General features: G+C 40.2%; 1 protein-coding gene across 1 annotated transcript in view; it reads left to right on the top strand.

The window, feature by feature from the left end:
• Nucleotides 1-17,520, top strand: part of lrp5 (low density lipoprotein receptor-related protein 5) — a 77,509-nt gene that overhangs the window by 35,984 nt on the left and 24,005 nt on the right. The window contains exons 7-8 of the mRNA XM_049483918.1: nt 2,647-3,043; nt 3,920-4,091. Coding sequence (XP_049339875.1) covers nt 2,647-3,043; nt 3,920-4,091 — 569 coding nt within the window. The remainder of the gene's footprint in view (nt 1-2,646; nt 3,044-3,919; nt 4,092-17,520) is intronic.

The raw sequence follows: 17,520 nt of genomic DNA on the forward strand, positions 1-17,520 counted from the left end.
GATGGGAGTTTTAACCTACAGATGGACACAGTTGGCAAAGTGTAATTTTTATAAAAGCGTTACTCCCAATATGTAGGGGCCTACAGAGTTCTGTATCGATTTCATCAGTGTTTGGCACTCATTTGGCTCCTCTTTCTTTTCTTGTTTCGTAGCATTTATGTGGATGTTAAGAGAAACTGTGGATTTTGAACTTTTGCTAAAAGTGAGCCTACGAATCTGAATGTAAAAGCAGCAGTTTGCTATTCAGGCATCTGATTAGCAGGAGCGCAGGTCTGGGGGAGGCGAGAAAGGGGGATTAACATAAGTAAATGTCCACAGTTTTCTCTTTCGTTTAGCTTGGGTGGTTAAATTGAAGGCATTTGGTGTGCGTTTTTTCCGAGACGTTCGCCTCACTTTGAAGAATCGGTGATTGAAGTGTAGGACGAATTAAAATCAAACACTGCGGTGCTGCGCCCCGGTGGATAAATGAAAGAACAGAGCGCCCTGTCGCCTCTGATTGGTGTTGGAGCTGATGGCTGCAGTGCTCGGCTGAACACGCTCTTTAAATAAGGCAGAGACGCTCGGCCTAATTGCTTCTTCCCAGAGCGTGCGTGTGTGAGTGTGTGTGTTTGTGTGTGTGTTGGGGGAACCTTCAGAAGTGTATGTAAAGACCCCGCTCTAACACCTGAATCAATCAAATACTGTCAAATAACAAACAAACTGAATCCAGTGTCCTGGACAGGGATAAAAATGCAGTTGGTCGCAAGAGAGTAGGGGTAGAACAGAAAATCCACAGTTCAGTTCACACCACATTTAAGACCTCAGGTTTCGGTAAGAATTAAGTACAGCAGGGAAAAAACTGATAAACCGACAAATAACAGACTAACCAGCTTTCTTTTTGTTTAATTAACAGGCAGTTGTGCAAGTTACCATTTGTTCCAGTTAGTGCAGAATAGTCTGATAAAGGTTCATTTATCCTACGTCACTAGTGTTCACATTGCTTTTGTGCCATATTGTTCTGTTATTTTAGAACTAAAAAAACAATCCAGTTCAAATACACAGTCACCAGTTCACCAGTCACCCATTAAGTGAATGTATTGTAATCAATTATTCATAATGTGCCAAAACATCACTTTAATGCCAACTGGTTAAACCGAGGATGTTAAACACATGCGCCCAATACAGGAGCTACCTGTAGTTACATTAGGAACCACTGTTTTTAAAACTTTGATTTAATAGTGTTTAGTTGTTTATTGAAAGAAACCAAAAAGCAGATATAGCATTAAGCATTAACAAATAAATTTCAAGGTCAAAGTTTTGCCACTAATTTGGTAATTTATAATACCACTAGTAGTAAAAATGGCATTTTGGTTGTTTTTTTTATAATTTTTTAAATACTCCCTTATACTTGTATATTCTTATACTTTTATGTCTAAAAGCAGGTGATCCCTTTAAGGATTAATTTGTGTAAATGATTATTGTTGAGAACACATACAACCAGCTAATGTTCACGTTTTAAATTGTGTAATGTGGCTATCTTCAATATCTTGGCATGGTATGCAATTATTGAGCTGGATTTTAAACTAAATCATTCCACACTATTTAGCCTAAGGTTTTTCTTTTAGATAAAAGTTTTGGGATTGCTGGTTCTGTCCCTGGTATTCATCGCAGCAGAGCGTCTGTCTTGGAGAAAGTCTAATAATGCCAGCCTTCATCCTCTCAGAACTGGTATCACTTTGTTAAGGGGTCCTAGACAATTACTTAATTAGGAACATAGAGAAAGAATGAGATTTGTGAAGCTGGGTTTTTGATAACGTGTTTTCATGATCTGAGGCCACTTGTGGAATGCTCCCAATCCACCAAACAATCCACCAAACAACCACAAGGCCCAACCGCCCAAACAACCACACACACACAGCTCAATTTACATACAACACTATTCCCATGTAGATCTACAGCTCTAGAAAAAAATAAGAGACCATTTAAAAATTATTGAGTTTCTTTGATTGCACCAAATTACAAACCTCTGGAATATAATCAAGAGGAAGATGAATGATCACAAGCCGTCAAACCAAGCTGAACTGCTTGAATTTTTTGCACCAGGAGTAAAGGCATAAAGTTATCCAAAAGCAGTGTGCAAGACTGGTGGAGGAGAACATACCAAGATGCATGAAAACTGTGATGAAAAACCAGGGTTATTCCACCAAATATTGATTTCTGAGCTCTTAAAACTTTATGAATATGAACTTGTTTTCTTTGCATTATTTTAGGTCTGAAAGCTCTGCATCTTTTTTGTTATTTCAGCCATTTTTCATTTTCTGCAAATAAATGCTCTAAATGACAATATTTTTATTTGGAACTTAAATATTTTCTGTAATTTATAGAATAAAACAACAATATTAAATTCACTCAAACATATACCTAATAAATAGCAAAATTAGATAAACTGATTCAGAAACTAAAGTGGTCTCAGAATTTTTCCAGAGCTGTATATATATATGTATGTGTATATAAATGGGATGTCTTAAAATATCTTTAAAGCGTAAAGAATATGGTGAATACCAGTGCTTTAAATTACGTTTCTTAGTAGTTATAATTTTCCCTCTCTCTCCTCTCTCTCTTTTCGCATCCACTCTTATGCTCTCTCTCTCTCTCTCTCTCTCTCAGGGGCTGAACAGGTGCTGCTTTTAGCACGTCGGACGGACCTGCGTCGGATCTCTCTGGACTTACCGGACTTTACAGACATCGTCCTGCAGGTCAGTGACATCCGCCATGCCATTGCCATCGACTACGACCCTGTGGAAGGTTACGTTTACTGGACGGATGACGAGGTTAAAGCAATCCGGCGAGCACGGCTAGACGGCACCGAGGCCCAGACGCTCATCACTACGGAGATAAATCACCCAGATGGCATTGCTGTGGACTGGGTGGCACGGAACCTTTACTGGACCGACACTGGCACCGACCGCATCGAAGTCACTCGGCTCAATGGCACATCCCGCCGTGTCCTCATATCAGAGCGCCTCAGCGAACCCAGGGCCATCGTCCTCGACCCCATACACGGGTAGGTCTTCATGACGTGGTTGGTCACAGTGTCAGAATTTTATAGTATATTACTGTTCTGCTTAACCAACAGTATAACCATATTTACAAATACTTATCAATAAGAACAGCAATGACCTGCTGCTTTCCAAACAGCCACATTACTCCATACTCTAGCTTTTATTACTCACTACTGATCATCTGGTAGTCCTGCATTAACATACACCATCCAGCTCAACCCAAAGTATAGAAGGCAGCACAGTCATGCCAGGGAACACAGTTCCACTGCTTCACAGCTCAATACTTGAGGGATTTATACCCCTCTAGCCTAACACTGGGAGCTGTGCTAATTTGCGCATGTTTAATGTCTAATCTATTGGTAATACTTTTATTCAGGGTCAATTTGTGTGTGCATTTGCACATTTTTGGCATTTGCACAACAGTACTTTTATTAGAAAGCGCGTATAGTGTAGAGGTGACCGCATTTACATTATGTAAGCTGCATTGTTGACCCATACATTTTTAGCATTGTGTTGTAATGTTTGGATTTGAGCATTTTATCAATGTTTTGACCAAACAAATGCTGATGTGTTTTGCACTTTACAATAATACCACTTGGTGTCAACTCATTGATAGTATTGATGCATTAATAAATGCAGACAGACTTGTTTTCAAATGGTACAAACTAATCTATTACATGATAATAGGATCGTAATATCAAAATAAAGTCAGAGTGTCTTTGTCCCATTACATTGTTACATTATGTTACAGATCCAGTTTAAACTAAAGTGCCGCTTAATTTTTAAGCATAAAAACTTAATATTATAGGATTTGATAGTGATTATCTTATTTAGCTTCAGGCTCTAATATCAATGTGTCTCCTTTAACATGCCTAAAGCTACATGTACTGGACTGACTGGGGAGAGAAGCCAAAGATCGAGCGTGCCAACCTGGACGGGTCAGAGCGCGTGGTGCTGGTGAACTCGTCTCTGGGATGGCCAAATGGATTAGCACTGGATTACGCTACTGGAAAACTGTATTGGGGCGATGCCAAGACGGACAAGATCGAGGTAAGCTGGGATAACATGCTGGGTGAATTCCTTCATGTTGCTTAAAGAATGCTGATAATCTAGACATGTGCAATGACCGTTATTCAGATGTTTTGGCCAGAGTGGATTATGTGGTTCTTACTGATGTTCAGTAGTGTCCTCAGATTATCCTCCTGTAACTGTAAGGTGTTGTCCATGAAATTCAATATTTTTAACAGTAGACAGTTATTAGATGCAATTCCTGATACCAGTGGTGTTGCTTGTGAAGGTCAAATGTCACTAGAAAACTTTTTCTGTGATTTAAGAAAGAAGAACTTGTTCCAAACTGCAAACAAATGTTTTCTTCCCCTCTTACAGTTACTGCTGGCTTTTCAGAGAACGCTCAGCGTTTTTTATGTCTCCCGGATAATACTGGTCTATATATCAGCTATAACATATTAAAACCACCTGCCAAAAATTGTGTAGGCCCCCTGATGTCACACAAATAGCTCATGGATTCAACATCACCTTTGTTGGTGTCCTCTAGTATCTAAACATCTTTAGACATTGACAGCAGCTCCTTTAAATCCTGTAAGTTGTGTGGTGGGCCTCCGTTGGCATTAATGAGCAGAGACTGTCCATGACCTTGCTGCTGGTTTATTGATTGTACTTCCTTCTAGCTGTTTTGAGAGGTGATCACTAGAAGTGGATGATGAGGCCAAAAATGTGATTTGCGATTATGATGATTGGTATCACAGTATAAGTGTAAACAACCACTTACAGTGAGTCCAAGAAGTATTTGATCCCTTGCTGATTTTCTTCGTTGGCCCACTAATAAAGACATGATCATTCTATACTTTTAATGGTAGATGTATTCTTACATGGAGAGACAGAATATTAAAAAGAAAATCCAGAAAATGAATCTAAGGAATATATATTAATTGATTTGTATTTCATGGAGTGAAATAAGTATTTGATCCCTTAGTATTCATTAGCAGTTCTGGCTTTTACAGACCAGTTAGACACTCCCAATCAACTTGTTACCTGACCTGAAGCCACCTGTTCTCACTAATCACTTGTGTGAAAAACACCTGTCCACAGAATCAGACAGATCACACAGATTTCAAGTCTCCAACATGGGTAAAACCAAAGAGCTGTCACAGGACCTCAGAGTCAGAATTGTTGACCTTCACAAAGCTGGAATGGGCTACAAAAAGATTAGTAAGGTGTTGGATGTGAAAGTAACAACTATTGGTGCAATTATCAGAAAGTTTAAAGAGTATAACATGACAATCAACAGACCTCGGCCCGGTGCTCCAAAGAAGATTTCGCCTCGTGGGGTGGCAATGATGCTGAGAACGGTCAGAAATCGTCCTGCAACCACTCGGCAGGAGTTAGCAAATGACCTGAAGGCAGCTGGGACCACAGTTTGCAAGGAAACAATTGGCAACACTTTGCGCAACAATGGATTCACATCCTGCAGTGCCCGAAAGGTACCCCTGCTGAAGAGAGCACATGTGGAGGCGCGCCTCAAGTATGCCAATGATCAATTGAAAGATGAACCAAGTTATTGGGAGAAGGTTTTGTGGTCAGACGAGACCAAAATGTAACTTTTTGGCCTCAACTCCACCCGCCATGTGTGGAGGAAGAAAAATGCTGACCCCAAGAACACTGTGCCCACCGTCAAGCATGGAGGTGGAAGCATAATGTTTTGGGGGTGTTTCTCTGCCAAGGGTACAGGGCTACTTCACCGCATCACAGAAGATGGATGGAGCCATGTACCGCACAATCCTGAGGGACAACCTCCTCCCTTCTGCCAGGGATCTGAAAATGGGCCGTGGTTGGGTCTTCCAACATGATAACGACCCTAAACATACAGCAAAGGCAACAAAGGATTGGCTCAAGAAAAATCCCATTAAGGTCATGGAGTGGCCCAGCCAGTCGCCAGACCTCAATCCGATCGAAAATCTATGGAGGGAGCTGAAGGTCAGAGTTGCCAAGCGACAGCCCACCAACCTTCATGATTTAGAGAGGATCTGCAAAGAAGAGTGGGCCAAAATTCCCCCTGGTGTGTGTGCTAAACTTGTGGTTAACTACAACAAACGTCTCACCGCTGTGCTTGCAAACAAAGGCTTTGCCACTAAGTATTGAGTGTGTTTGGCAAGAGGGATCAAATACTTATTTTCCTCATTGAAATACAAATTAATTAAAATATATTCTTTAAAATTATATTCTGGATTTTTGTCTTGATATTCTGTCTCTCCATGTTAGAATATATCTACCATCAAAAGTGCAGAAGGATAGTGTCTTTATTAGTGGGCAAACAAAGAAAATCAGCAAGGGATCAAATACTTCTTGGACTCACTGTATATAAAATTTATCACATATATAATTTATATAGTGTGTGTGTGTGTGTTTGTGATAAGCTCTTTATTAGAGTCTTATTATCACAAAATATATTAAGCTCCTTGATGGTGCTTTGCTGCACTTTTTAATCCCAGATTATGAAGTAGTTTGGTGTGTTTGTGTTTACTGTTGCCCCCTACCTCACTCTACCTCCTGCCTCGTTATGTCACATGATCACAGTCTGCAGTTTGAGAAGCTCACTCACTTGCTGTACGTGGGTAATGATTTTGTTGGTATTAATAAGAGTATTGCAGCTGTTTCTGTGTTTCTGTTTTTGTGTTTATTGTAAAAACTCATCACGATAACAATAAAAATACAGTGATTTATCGCACTGTAAGGCGCACTGGATTATAAGGAGCACTATCAATGAACGTCTATTTTGAGGTCTGTTTTCATATACAAGGCGCACCGGATTACAAGGCACATAATGCAACACTAGTACGGAGTAGGGGTGTCGCTATGTTTTTTTTTTTTTTCTAATTTAGCAGGTACTTACCTCTAAACAGTTAAAGAGTTAGCACAGTTAGTGTGTAATGTCAATGCTGCTCCAGTGCTGGCTGGGTTTACCAGTAGGCTACATGCCAATAATACTCACTTCTGAACGGCAGAAGAGCTAGCTTTAGCGTGGTTACAGCTGATGCTAATGCTGCTCCAGAAGTGCTATCCGTTGTTAGCAGCAGGCTACAAGCCGATAATACTCACCTCTGAACGGCAAAAGAACTAGCGCTTAGCGTGTTTAGCGGCTAATGCTAATACTGCTCCAGTCTCAGGTCTCTGTGCTGGAGAACTAAACTGAAACTCCTGTAATATGCTGTACTTCAGCAGAGTGGCTTTACTACTACTTACCACCTGACTAGTAAAAATCATACACAAGGCGCACCAGTTTATAAGGTGCACTGATGATTTTTGGGGAAAATTAAAGGAATTTAAGTGCGCCTTATAGTGGGAAAAATACGACACAATTAATCAAACAGCCCTAGTAGTGACCACTGCATTCCAGCAAGCATATCCTGTTGATGTTTTAAAGATATAGTTCTGATCCAGTCAAATGATCTCAGGCTAACATATCCAGGCTAAAATATCCCCACCTTCACAGGTGCTACGGAAACCAGGTCATCAGTGTTACTCACTTCACCTGACACTGGTTTTAATGTAATGGCTGATTAGTGAGTGTTTATATACACATTACAGCTCTTCTGTACAGTGGAAGTAAACTGAGCTTTGAGACAGTGCTTATGTAATACCTGGACTGGACCGGACTGGACTGCGGCCACATTTCCTCAGTCAGTCACGTCTGGGTATGGCGGGTCAGGTCTGACTGTGTAATGTGATGAATGTGTTTTCCAAGTGAGTGCTGCAAAGGCTGGACTGTGTTTAGCTTTACCTCAGAATGAACTGCACCCGGACAGACTCCAGTCAAGTGTGTGTGTGTGTGTGTTGGAGTGTGTGTTGGAGTGTGTGTTGGAGTGTGTGTTGGAGTGTGTGTTGGAGTGTGTGTTGGAGTGTGTGTTGGAGTGTGTGTTGGAGTGTGTGTTGGAGTGTGTGTTGGAGTGTGTGTTGGAGTGTGTGTGTGTGTGTGTTGGAGTGTGTGTGTGTGTGTGTTGGAGTGTGTGTTGGAGTGTGTGTTGGAGTGTGTGTTGGAGTGTGTGTTGGAGTGTGTGTTGGAGTGTGTGTTGGAGTGTGTGTGTTGGAGTGTGTGTGTTGGAGTGTGTGTGTTGGAGTGTGTGTGTTGGAGTGTGTGTGTTGGAGTGTGTGTGTTGGAGTGTGTGTGTTGGAGTGTGTGTGTTGGAGTGTGTGTGTTGAGTGTGTGTGTTAGTGTTATGGTTTTATAGAGAGACAATAAACACTACAGTATCTTTATTCTTGCATTACCTTCATTTAATTGCTTGTGACTTTTCTAATTGCTTGTGACAGTCTATGATTATTAAACATGAAATGAAATAGTTATGAACACAAGCTCATCTCACTGTCCCCACAACACCAGTGTGACATCACAAATATCTTGCATGTGGTTGCACAAGAAGGAAATCCATGAAGCAGTTCTTGTGGTTCTCTGATTCTGAGGTTGATGTTGTGTTGATTGGTAGTTATGGTGTTGCTTTAGTATCCCAGGTAGTTGATATGGTTTTGCCAGATGGTTTTTCTGGTACTCCTAGTGGTTGCTAGGGTGTTGCGCACCCCCCCTCTCTCTCTGACCTATTCAGGCTCTGAAAAGGATAAAGTGATTGAAGTGCTAATGTGAGTTACACACTACAGCACAGCAGTTATAGACCCCTCCTCCCTTCTTTCCTTGTTTAGTGTTTACAACTGGACTGAACTGGGATTCAACCCACAAGCAGAAATAAAAGATCATAATTTACTATGTTTCTGCTTCTGAAGCAAATTTATGTTTTCATATCATTAATGTTTTTGGCAGTGTGGAAAATGCAAATAAACAATGCAGTAGTTCTCACCTTTGCATTAAATGTTATTTAATTGCAGACAGGAGGAAACTCTGACAGTTATATATATAAATTTACTATAAATTGTATTTGCTTTTGTTGATGGGGCAAAATCAGTATATGTATTAGTCCCAGATTTTTTTTGGTTTGGGGGTCAGGGCCACATCAACACGTCACTGTTTACCTTTTTCACCCTTTTTTCTCTCATTTGCAGCTGTGGGGGGATGGTGAGATGCTGGGGGAAGGTGGGTGGTTTGGTGGGGGCTTTTTTTGGGAGTTGAAAACAACATTAAGTCTTGAATGAGGAGTTCTGAAAAGTGCCTTCTGGCATGTGGAATGTGGCTGTGTGCTGCCTGAATGGTTATAAATAGAGGAACCTCTCTCTCTCTTTCTTTCTCTCTCTCTCTCTCTCTCTCTCTCTCTCTCTGTCTTTTGCTCACTCGCTCACTCTCAGCTGGTGAAAGGCCTCCTGCCTGAAAAGATTTTTTTTCTCTCTTCTCAGTGTGGAGTGGAATTGTGTTCTATTGTTAATTTCTGAAACCGAGTGAGAGGAACTAACCCACTCCATGATCAGCCATAACATTAAAACCACTGGTACTAATGGTATCTCTTAGGGCTGGTTATATTAGGCAGTAAGTGAACAGCAAGTTGATTTGCTACAGCAGGAACAAAATGTAAATTTCATGCAGGTCTTTTGGGGGTGTTCCTTGTTTGTAGGCGTCAGTGCTGATCAAAAAAGCTTCAAGCAGAGAAAACCGATAAACAGTGACAGGATCTTAGACACCCAAGACTCACTGATGCTCATGGAGCCACCGCCTTTCTGTGTCATTGATATCTGCAGCGTTTTTGTTGAACCTTTCTGCTGTATGGTCAGGCTTTTATATGAAGCTGCATTTTTGTGATTTTTAAACTGTAAATCTGCATGCCTGTGTGTGACTAACACACACACACACTCAAATGGGGAACGTATGTTTGTGGTTAAACCACCTGGAATTCCTCTGGAGTGAGGGCCGCTGTGGAGTGTGTGCTGCTGAAAGCTTCATGTTCTGAATCTGGGCCAGAAGCGGTGCTCTTTCATCTTGGAACGTTGTGCGGCTGAAGGGAGTGCAGGGCTGCTGGCCTGCGCGCCTCAGTTTCTCCTTAAACACTGTGTGAATTGTGCTCCTTTATGCCCTTCTGCCTGCCTCTGTGTGTTTTTGCTTCATTTCGGGTGCCCCTTCCCCTTCCCCCTGTTCCCCGCCTCCCTAAAAAACTCTCTGAAGTTGCCGCAGCGACCCCCCTCCCCCTTTTCAGCCTCCTTTCAGTCCAGAGATGCTTAAGATAACTCATTTGACTGATGTGCCGTCCGGCCCGGCGTAGAAAAGCACCCCTTTGTGGAACAATTATGCAGATTGTGCTTTCACACAACGCTTTGGAGTCGTTGGTGTGTGTGGGTTTGTGAGGGTGAGTGTGCGTGCACCCATCAGGTTCCCATAATGCATTGTGTGCAGGCCGATGTCAAAAACAGCAGAGAAAAGCTGTGTTTTTTTATTCTTGTCCAACAGGGGTCCCCTCTTTATTAACCTTTGAAGGGCTCATACTGTGGTGATTTTGGTCACGTTAAGCGAGGCTTTGATGTAGTGTGAACACTGTCATGTCAAACCGACCCATGTATGGAAAATGAGCTTATTTAACTTATTTTTAAGTTTAGTGATCTTGTGATGTCACACACATTTATCTACACATGCACCTCCTGACTTATCAGCATAAAAAGTAGTCCACACTGAAACACTGCTTATAACTTCAGTATGAATAGGCGGTAGCAGACTATTTTAGCAGAAAGTGATTTTTGAAGTAATGCAACGCTGCCAGTCAGAATAGGCCTTATTTACATATCTCAAAAAGGCCGCAGTAACAGTTTAATTCTAATGTACAGTACCAGTCAAAAGTTTGGAGACATCTTAAATTATGTGTTTTTTCATTATAAAAAAACTGTATTGTATTGTATTGTTTAATACTAAAGTTATTCGAACAATAACGAAAAACATGAAATTATTTAGTAAATTAAAAATGGATAAACAAACCAGAATATGTTTTATATTTTAGATTCCTCAAAATAGCACCTCTTGTTAACAAAACAGATTTGTACATCTTGGCTGGATTTTTTAGAGTCACCTGGAATGACTTTCAGTAAACAGCTGTGCAGAACTCAAGAGTTAATTATTCAAATGACTTGCCTCTTAACTATTTGTGAGCATCAGTTGTAAAGTTGTGAAATGGTAGAGTTGGTATACAGAGAATAGCTCTATTTGAGTAATGTTCTTATCCATATTTTGACAAGAAACACTCAACTAAGTAAAAAAAATTACATCATGAAATGAAGATGAGTATCACAAAGTCCTTCAAAAACATTATGATGAAATTAGCTCTCATCAGGACAGGAAAGGAAGACCAAGAGTTACCCCTGTTGCACAGGATAAGTTAATCAGACTTAACCTCAGAAACCGCAAGTAACAGCATCCCAGATAAGAGACACCCAAATGATTCAGTGTATTTTGGTTTGTTTAACATTTTGTTGCTACATGGTTTCTTATGTCTTCCTTCAGGATGACTTCAGTATATATTTTCAATGTAGGAAATAAAATAGAAAAAATATAAAACCATTGAAGGAGAACGTGTCCAAACTTTTGACTTACTGTATAAAATTGTGTAAAAGGTTAATTATGACTTCTTGGTTTGTAAACCAATGTAGTAAGGCAATATGTTTGTAAATAATCGATTCGATTATCAGAGTAATCGGATAAAACATATGTTTGCTTAAAGAGTAATTAAAAATACACAAGAGAAAACAAGACATTTTACTTAATAATGAATGACCAATTGGTTTCTTTTTTTAGATAAAGTATATTTTTGAATTCACAACTTACATTTCCAAACTGCAAACACAAATAGAAATAAAGGAAGAAGAATAATTTAAGTTACTTAAGTTAAATTATTTTAAACAAGGATTTCAAGTATCAAAACTATGGGGCATTAATCAATAAAAAAGGCAAAAACATTTGCATTATTTTGTGCATCTTTGCTTCTGAACAGCAGAGATGTTGTCTCACTGATCAAATGTACTCTTAGATGAAAAAAGCAAGCATATTGTTTGCAACCAAAGTAACTTTAGCTTAGTTTACTGTGTGTTTACTGTTTACATAAAGCCTGTATTAAGTCGAGAACTTGTCTACGTTCTAATAAACTAACCACACATTAGACAGTATTCCTAAAGATCTGCACTCCACAGCGCTGTCGTTAATGTTAATCTCATTGATTTGTTATAAGTTATATTTACCTTCTCTCGGTACATATAACTTACAACAAAATAAAATAGATGCAAATAATTAATATAATAGATTACAAAACTGTTCCAATATGATCTAGTGGATGGAGTTTGGGTCAGATCCAGATATGTTGTACTTTGGCTATGTGGTATTTTATGCCTGATCTAGAACGAGTCAAGATAAGACCACTGTGTTGACCGTACTTGGTGGCGAGGAACCATTACAGAGGGAGATGAGATGTAACTGGACGAGCTGGTCAGGCATGCGGGGGTCATTTGTTGGTGTGGTTCTGGACTTTGTGGTTAAGGTGACTGAGAGGAGGACACTGCACAAACTGCTTTCCATTATGGATGATGGACACCTACTGCACCCTACGATTAGGGACAAAAGTAGCAAGTTCAGTGGCAGGTTAATGTTGCAGAGCTGCTCTATAGACAGACTGAGGAGATCCTTTTTTCCAGGAGCCACAAGACTCTTCAACTCTTCCCAATGTGGCTGGAAGAGAAGACAGAACAGCTGCAGACTGAATCTCATATGCTAAACCATAGGCTTATTTTATCTGCATTACTGACACTTTACTGCACTTCTGGATACTTAAACACTTTCGAAATACCTATATATGTTCATGTATATTCAGTATTGTCAGTGAATACACACCAGAAAGCAAAGGGATATTGTGATCACATGTGTGCAGTGGACAGACATTGATGCAGCATCTGGGGAGCAGTAAGGGTTAAGGGTCTTACTTAAGTGCCCAACAGTGGCAGCTTCTCAAACCTGGGTATCAAACCCTCAACCCAATCATCAATAAGCTGGTGCTTTATCTACTGAGCCACCACTGCCACCTAGTTCTGATTGTTTTTTTTTTTGTTTTTTTCACAGCCCTGTCTATAGCAGAGCACTCTCTGCAGTCCTCTCTGTGCCTTTAACAAACATTATTCCCACCCCGCAGCAGTGAAGAGCCGTTTCAGAAGCTAACAAAACAGTTCAGTGTGTGCAGTGTGAAACTGTTCTACAGTGAAAAATGTCAACTTCTGTGTTTCCATAGTTTTGACTGCATTTAAGCTGCTTTGTTTATACTTCTAAATGTTTTTTATGTGATGTAAGAGTACAGAGAATCACAAAAGGTTCTGTATGGCACTAAGATTGCTGTTTCACCTTATTTATGTTGCTACATAAGACTCTGTATAGAACCGTTTACAAAATGTTCATCAATATGAGAAACAATTTAATCAATTTAATTTGTAGTACTATAATTACAGACTGGAGTCCTGTATCTGTTTCTCTGCATGCTCTATTATCCTCCTTTCAAGTCAGTTTTATACTGAATCATGAACTCTCTTTTTTTTTCCCTCTAAAAAGTATCTAATTTCAGTAATAGATAATATTAACAGACTAAAAAGGAAACAGTCAGTATGCTCTAGGCAAAAATTACTGCTTTTAGTTATTTATGTCAAACTGGATAATGAAGAATGCAGCTGTGGGAGGAATGATACAAAATATCTAAAAGATGTTTGTGCTCCCAGTAGTTTTATACCTATGAAAATGAAATGGATCAATGGTATAAGAACTCCGATTGATATTGTTAATATGTGTATCTGTGGATGGAGATGGAGACACATTGGGACTAAATGCACCTGGATCAGATCAGATAAATAGATCATTTAATATTAGAGGTTTCAAATGAAGATCTCTTACACCCTGCTCTCAGTACACACATGTGAACACCTGTCTGGTACTGATGTGGTTCTGAAATATTGTTCGTCCCTATATTTATGTGGTTATCAATGGTGTAAAATAATAAATTAATAGATGAATCTGGTTTAGATGTGTCTTTAATCAGAACGGCTCTTTGATCTGATTAACAGTGCTGCTCCTCCTGAGTGTTTTTCTCGTTGAAGCTTTTGGTTCAGGTCCTCTGGGCGCCCTGTGATGGAGCTGCTGGACTGCCGTGAATCTTCAACTGAAGAAGCGACTGCACTGTGAGTTTATTGCAGGGGATCAAAAGCTCGGGGCCGAAAGGCCGACAGCTCGTCCACTGATGGATGCTGGCCGTAGCAGGGCGTGAAAGGGATCAGTGAGGGGTTTTTTTGTGACGTCCTGCTGCAGCGCCGCTTGAGCCCCTCTCGGCTTTCAGGCCGGCGCGAGGCGTGAAACCTGATTTGCACAGGATTTCTCTCACAACCGGCCTTTCTCTAAAACACTGGCCATGCTAATGACCACGCTTTTGTTTCTGCGTTAGCGGCCTCTCCGAGACAGGCCGGGCTGCGGTAGAGCGGAGCTGGAGACGGGCTTCAGGGCCTCCTCTTTGAAGACTGCTTTATACTTCTGCAAAGATCCATGGGTAATCAAAAAGCATCGGGACCGTGCACACTTCCAACATCTCTGCTACCATCTGTGAAGACGTGTCATTTCTACATTCTCTGAATAATTAGTAAAGTCATTCAGAGCGGGTTTGGAGTTCTGGATAAAGTTCTTGAGTTAGAATTGTCGACAGTGGCGGTAAATGGAATCAAATTTCTAAATCTTTACAGTTTCCTCTACAGAAAATAATACATTAAATAGTTATGAATACACTACCAGAGAGGTTTTAAGACACTGTATTATTGTATTAGAGTTCTGAGAAGATTTTTTTTTTCCATGTCAATAAAAATGGTGAATGCATGTACACTGGATTTAAGCCCAGCCATTCCCCTTTTGGTGGGCTTGTAGTTATGACATGCATCTGTAGGTAAATATGTAGTCGTTTCAGTCTTAGTCAATGAGTTTTCTTATTGATGGATTTAGGTGTTTCTCTTTGTATGATGATGGGTGGAGCCCCATTTTTATATATTTGTCTCCAGAGAGTGAAGACTTTAAAAGAACTTTGACATCCCAGTCACAAAGCCCCCATGTTAGCCACCGTTAAGTGATCCAACACACTAGAACCAAATAACATTCTAAAATGTTTGCCGCTTCTTTCTATGCGAGAGAAACTGGGAAGCTGAGACTGGAGGAGCATATCTGTGCTCAGCTGCACTGTGATTCAGACCTGTAAAAGTGAACAACTCCCAAAAGGCAAAAAGCCTTATTTCTTTTTCTGACGCAGATCCAGATCTATCCCTTGGAGATCTTCGCCAAACGACCCTAATTGCCTGGTAACAGTTTTGTTGCTGTTGCGTTTTACCATTCCAGTTAAATCTTAGCTTTAATGTTTCTAAATTCCCAAAGATACACGGTTTGCCTTGAATTACTAGCGGTAAAAGACACCTGACTTTCATAATATTTTCCACCCCCAGTGGCCAGCACTGCACACACACACTGCACACACTCGCCAACAGCTTTCAGTCATGCCTCAGTCTGCCAGTTAAAGTGATAGTTCAGCCAAAAAGGCAGACATATTTCTCCCTTTACCTAAAACAAACATGGAATTAAGTACAGCTTTAAGACGCTATGTACCTCAGTCCATGTTCTATATAACAGTAAGTCATACACTGACAGAAACCACATGAACAAGTCTGTCGTTCTCCACACAAAGAGAAAATAAATCAATAACGTTTTTTTTTCCATTCCACCTTAAATGGTGATGCAGTTACTTTCTGGTGCCTTTCTTTTTTAAAGCTCCTCAATGATTTATACTTTTAAACTTGCCATTTTCCTATTGGTGGATTTTTGGCCAAGATGGGTTTTATTAATTCCCTTCTCCTATTAGAGTTTTAATCATCCTTCTCTTATATTCATGAAGTTATTGTAGAAACTTCAGCAAAGATATAAAACAGAGGCAAGGCTGAAGTTTCCTTTTAATTTAGAGAACTGGTTTACTAGTGAACAGTACATCAATAGCCAGTGTATTATTTCTGATACTATTGGCCTAATGTTAATAAAAATGTAAACCTCACTCTGATCCTTCTACTGGAAGACAGCTTGTAAGAGAAGAGTGCTCAGTAAGTGTTTTGTTCTCAGAGAGAGAGAGGGGTAGAGAGAGAGAGAGGCGCCTGAAGTGTGGTCCATTAAAAAGCCATGCCGTGTGTTTCCTGTGTGTGTGTTTAGAGTGTTGGACCACTTTTCCAGCCGCTGTGTTTCACTACAGCTCTGGGTGGTTTGCTCTTTGGAAAAAACAATGGAAAAAATTAAATAGCAGTTAAAAAAAAAAAGGAACTCTGTGCTCTTGACTCTTATTTATGATAAGGTTTGTTGCAGTGCACTATTTAGTGAGATGGACTCTGGTTCATTTGCACTCTGGTGCAGTGTGTTGGAGCAGGAGTAAAAAAAACAGTAATCGCACCACTCCGCCAAGACACAGAAGAGGAGGTGGTCCAGTTCCAAACCAACTCTGGAGCAGTTCTGTTTGTGGTGATAACATGATCCACTCTTGATCCGACCCAGCTATAAAAAATATACTACTTTTATTTAAGCTAAACGACTTTTTAGGTGCAGTTTAACCTGCTTTTTTACAAAGATAATTACCATAACGATAAAGAGGCAGTGTCTCTGCTGCTCCATACTTATCTGTTTTAACACTGAACAGTGTAGGTGTAATGTTCATGGCTCCCAGCTGCGCAGCTCTGTTTACTGCAGGACAATCCTTTGAAATCAGTGGGTTTGAAAGTGCAACAGCAAGTTTCCATGTTAAATGTTAAAGCAGCTTCACACTGCACAACTATACACACTGGGCTGAAACACAGAAACTTCTTGCTGCATTTACTTTCTTGCTCTCGTGCCTCACAGTTCTGACCAGTCTGGGGAGATAACATGCTTGCGTGATTTGTTGGGGTGCATTCCGTGCGTTCAGGTTTTTGTCTGTGTGAAAACAAACCAAACCGAAGGAGAAAACGCTCAAAGTAAACAAGCTCATCAACTGATTCAGACCAGAGAATCTAACTACAGGTGTGAATAGACCCTTAGTTTCAGTCAGGGCCTGCTGGAACTGGGGATCTGTATACAGTATCTGTATCTGTGGTAATCCTGATAGACAGCATGATGATACTTAAGTTTACATACAGTAAATGTGTTTCAGCACCAATACAATATTGTATTTTAGTGTCTGTACATAGAGCTGGACTGTGTATTTTTAATACAGAATCCTGCAATATTTAAACATTATTTCAAGATCTTTAAAAGATGATGTTTTTTAAACATTATGACATGTCTGATGTTTTTGAGAATGTATACAATATTGCAGAACTTACCATGACTTCATTATATCAGTGTTAACTGTGGGAGTGAAATATATATAGAAAGTGTAATGCTAGTACAGCAGACAGTGCTCCTGTGTTAATGCATTCTAGCCTCTCTCCCTGTCTCTGTCTCTCACTCTCTCGCCACCACAATCCTCCACAT

Source organism: Astyanax mexicanus, chromosome 10 (assembly GCF_023375975.1).
Source record: "Astyanax mexicanus isolate ESR-SI-001 chromosome 10, AstMex3_surface, whole genome shotgun sequence".
NCBI classification, from domain to species: domain Eukaryota; kingdom Metazoa; phylum Chordata; class Actinopteri; order Characiformes; family Acestrorhamphidae; genus Astyanax; species Astyanax mexicanus.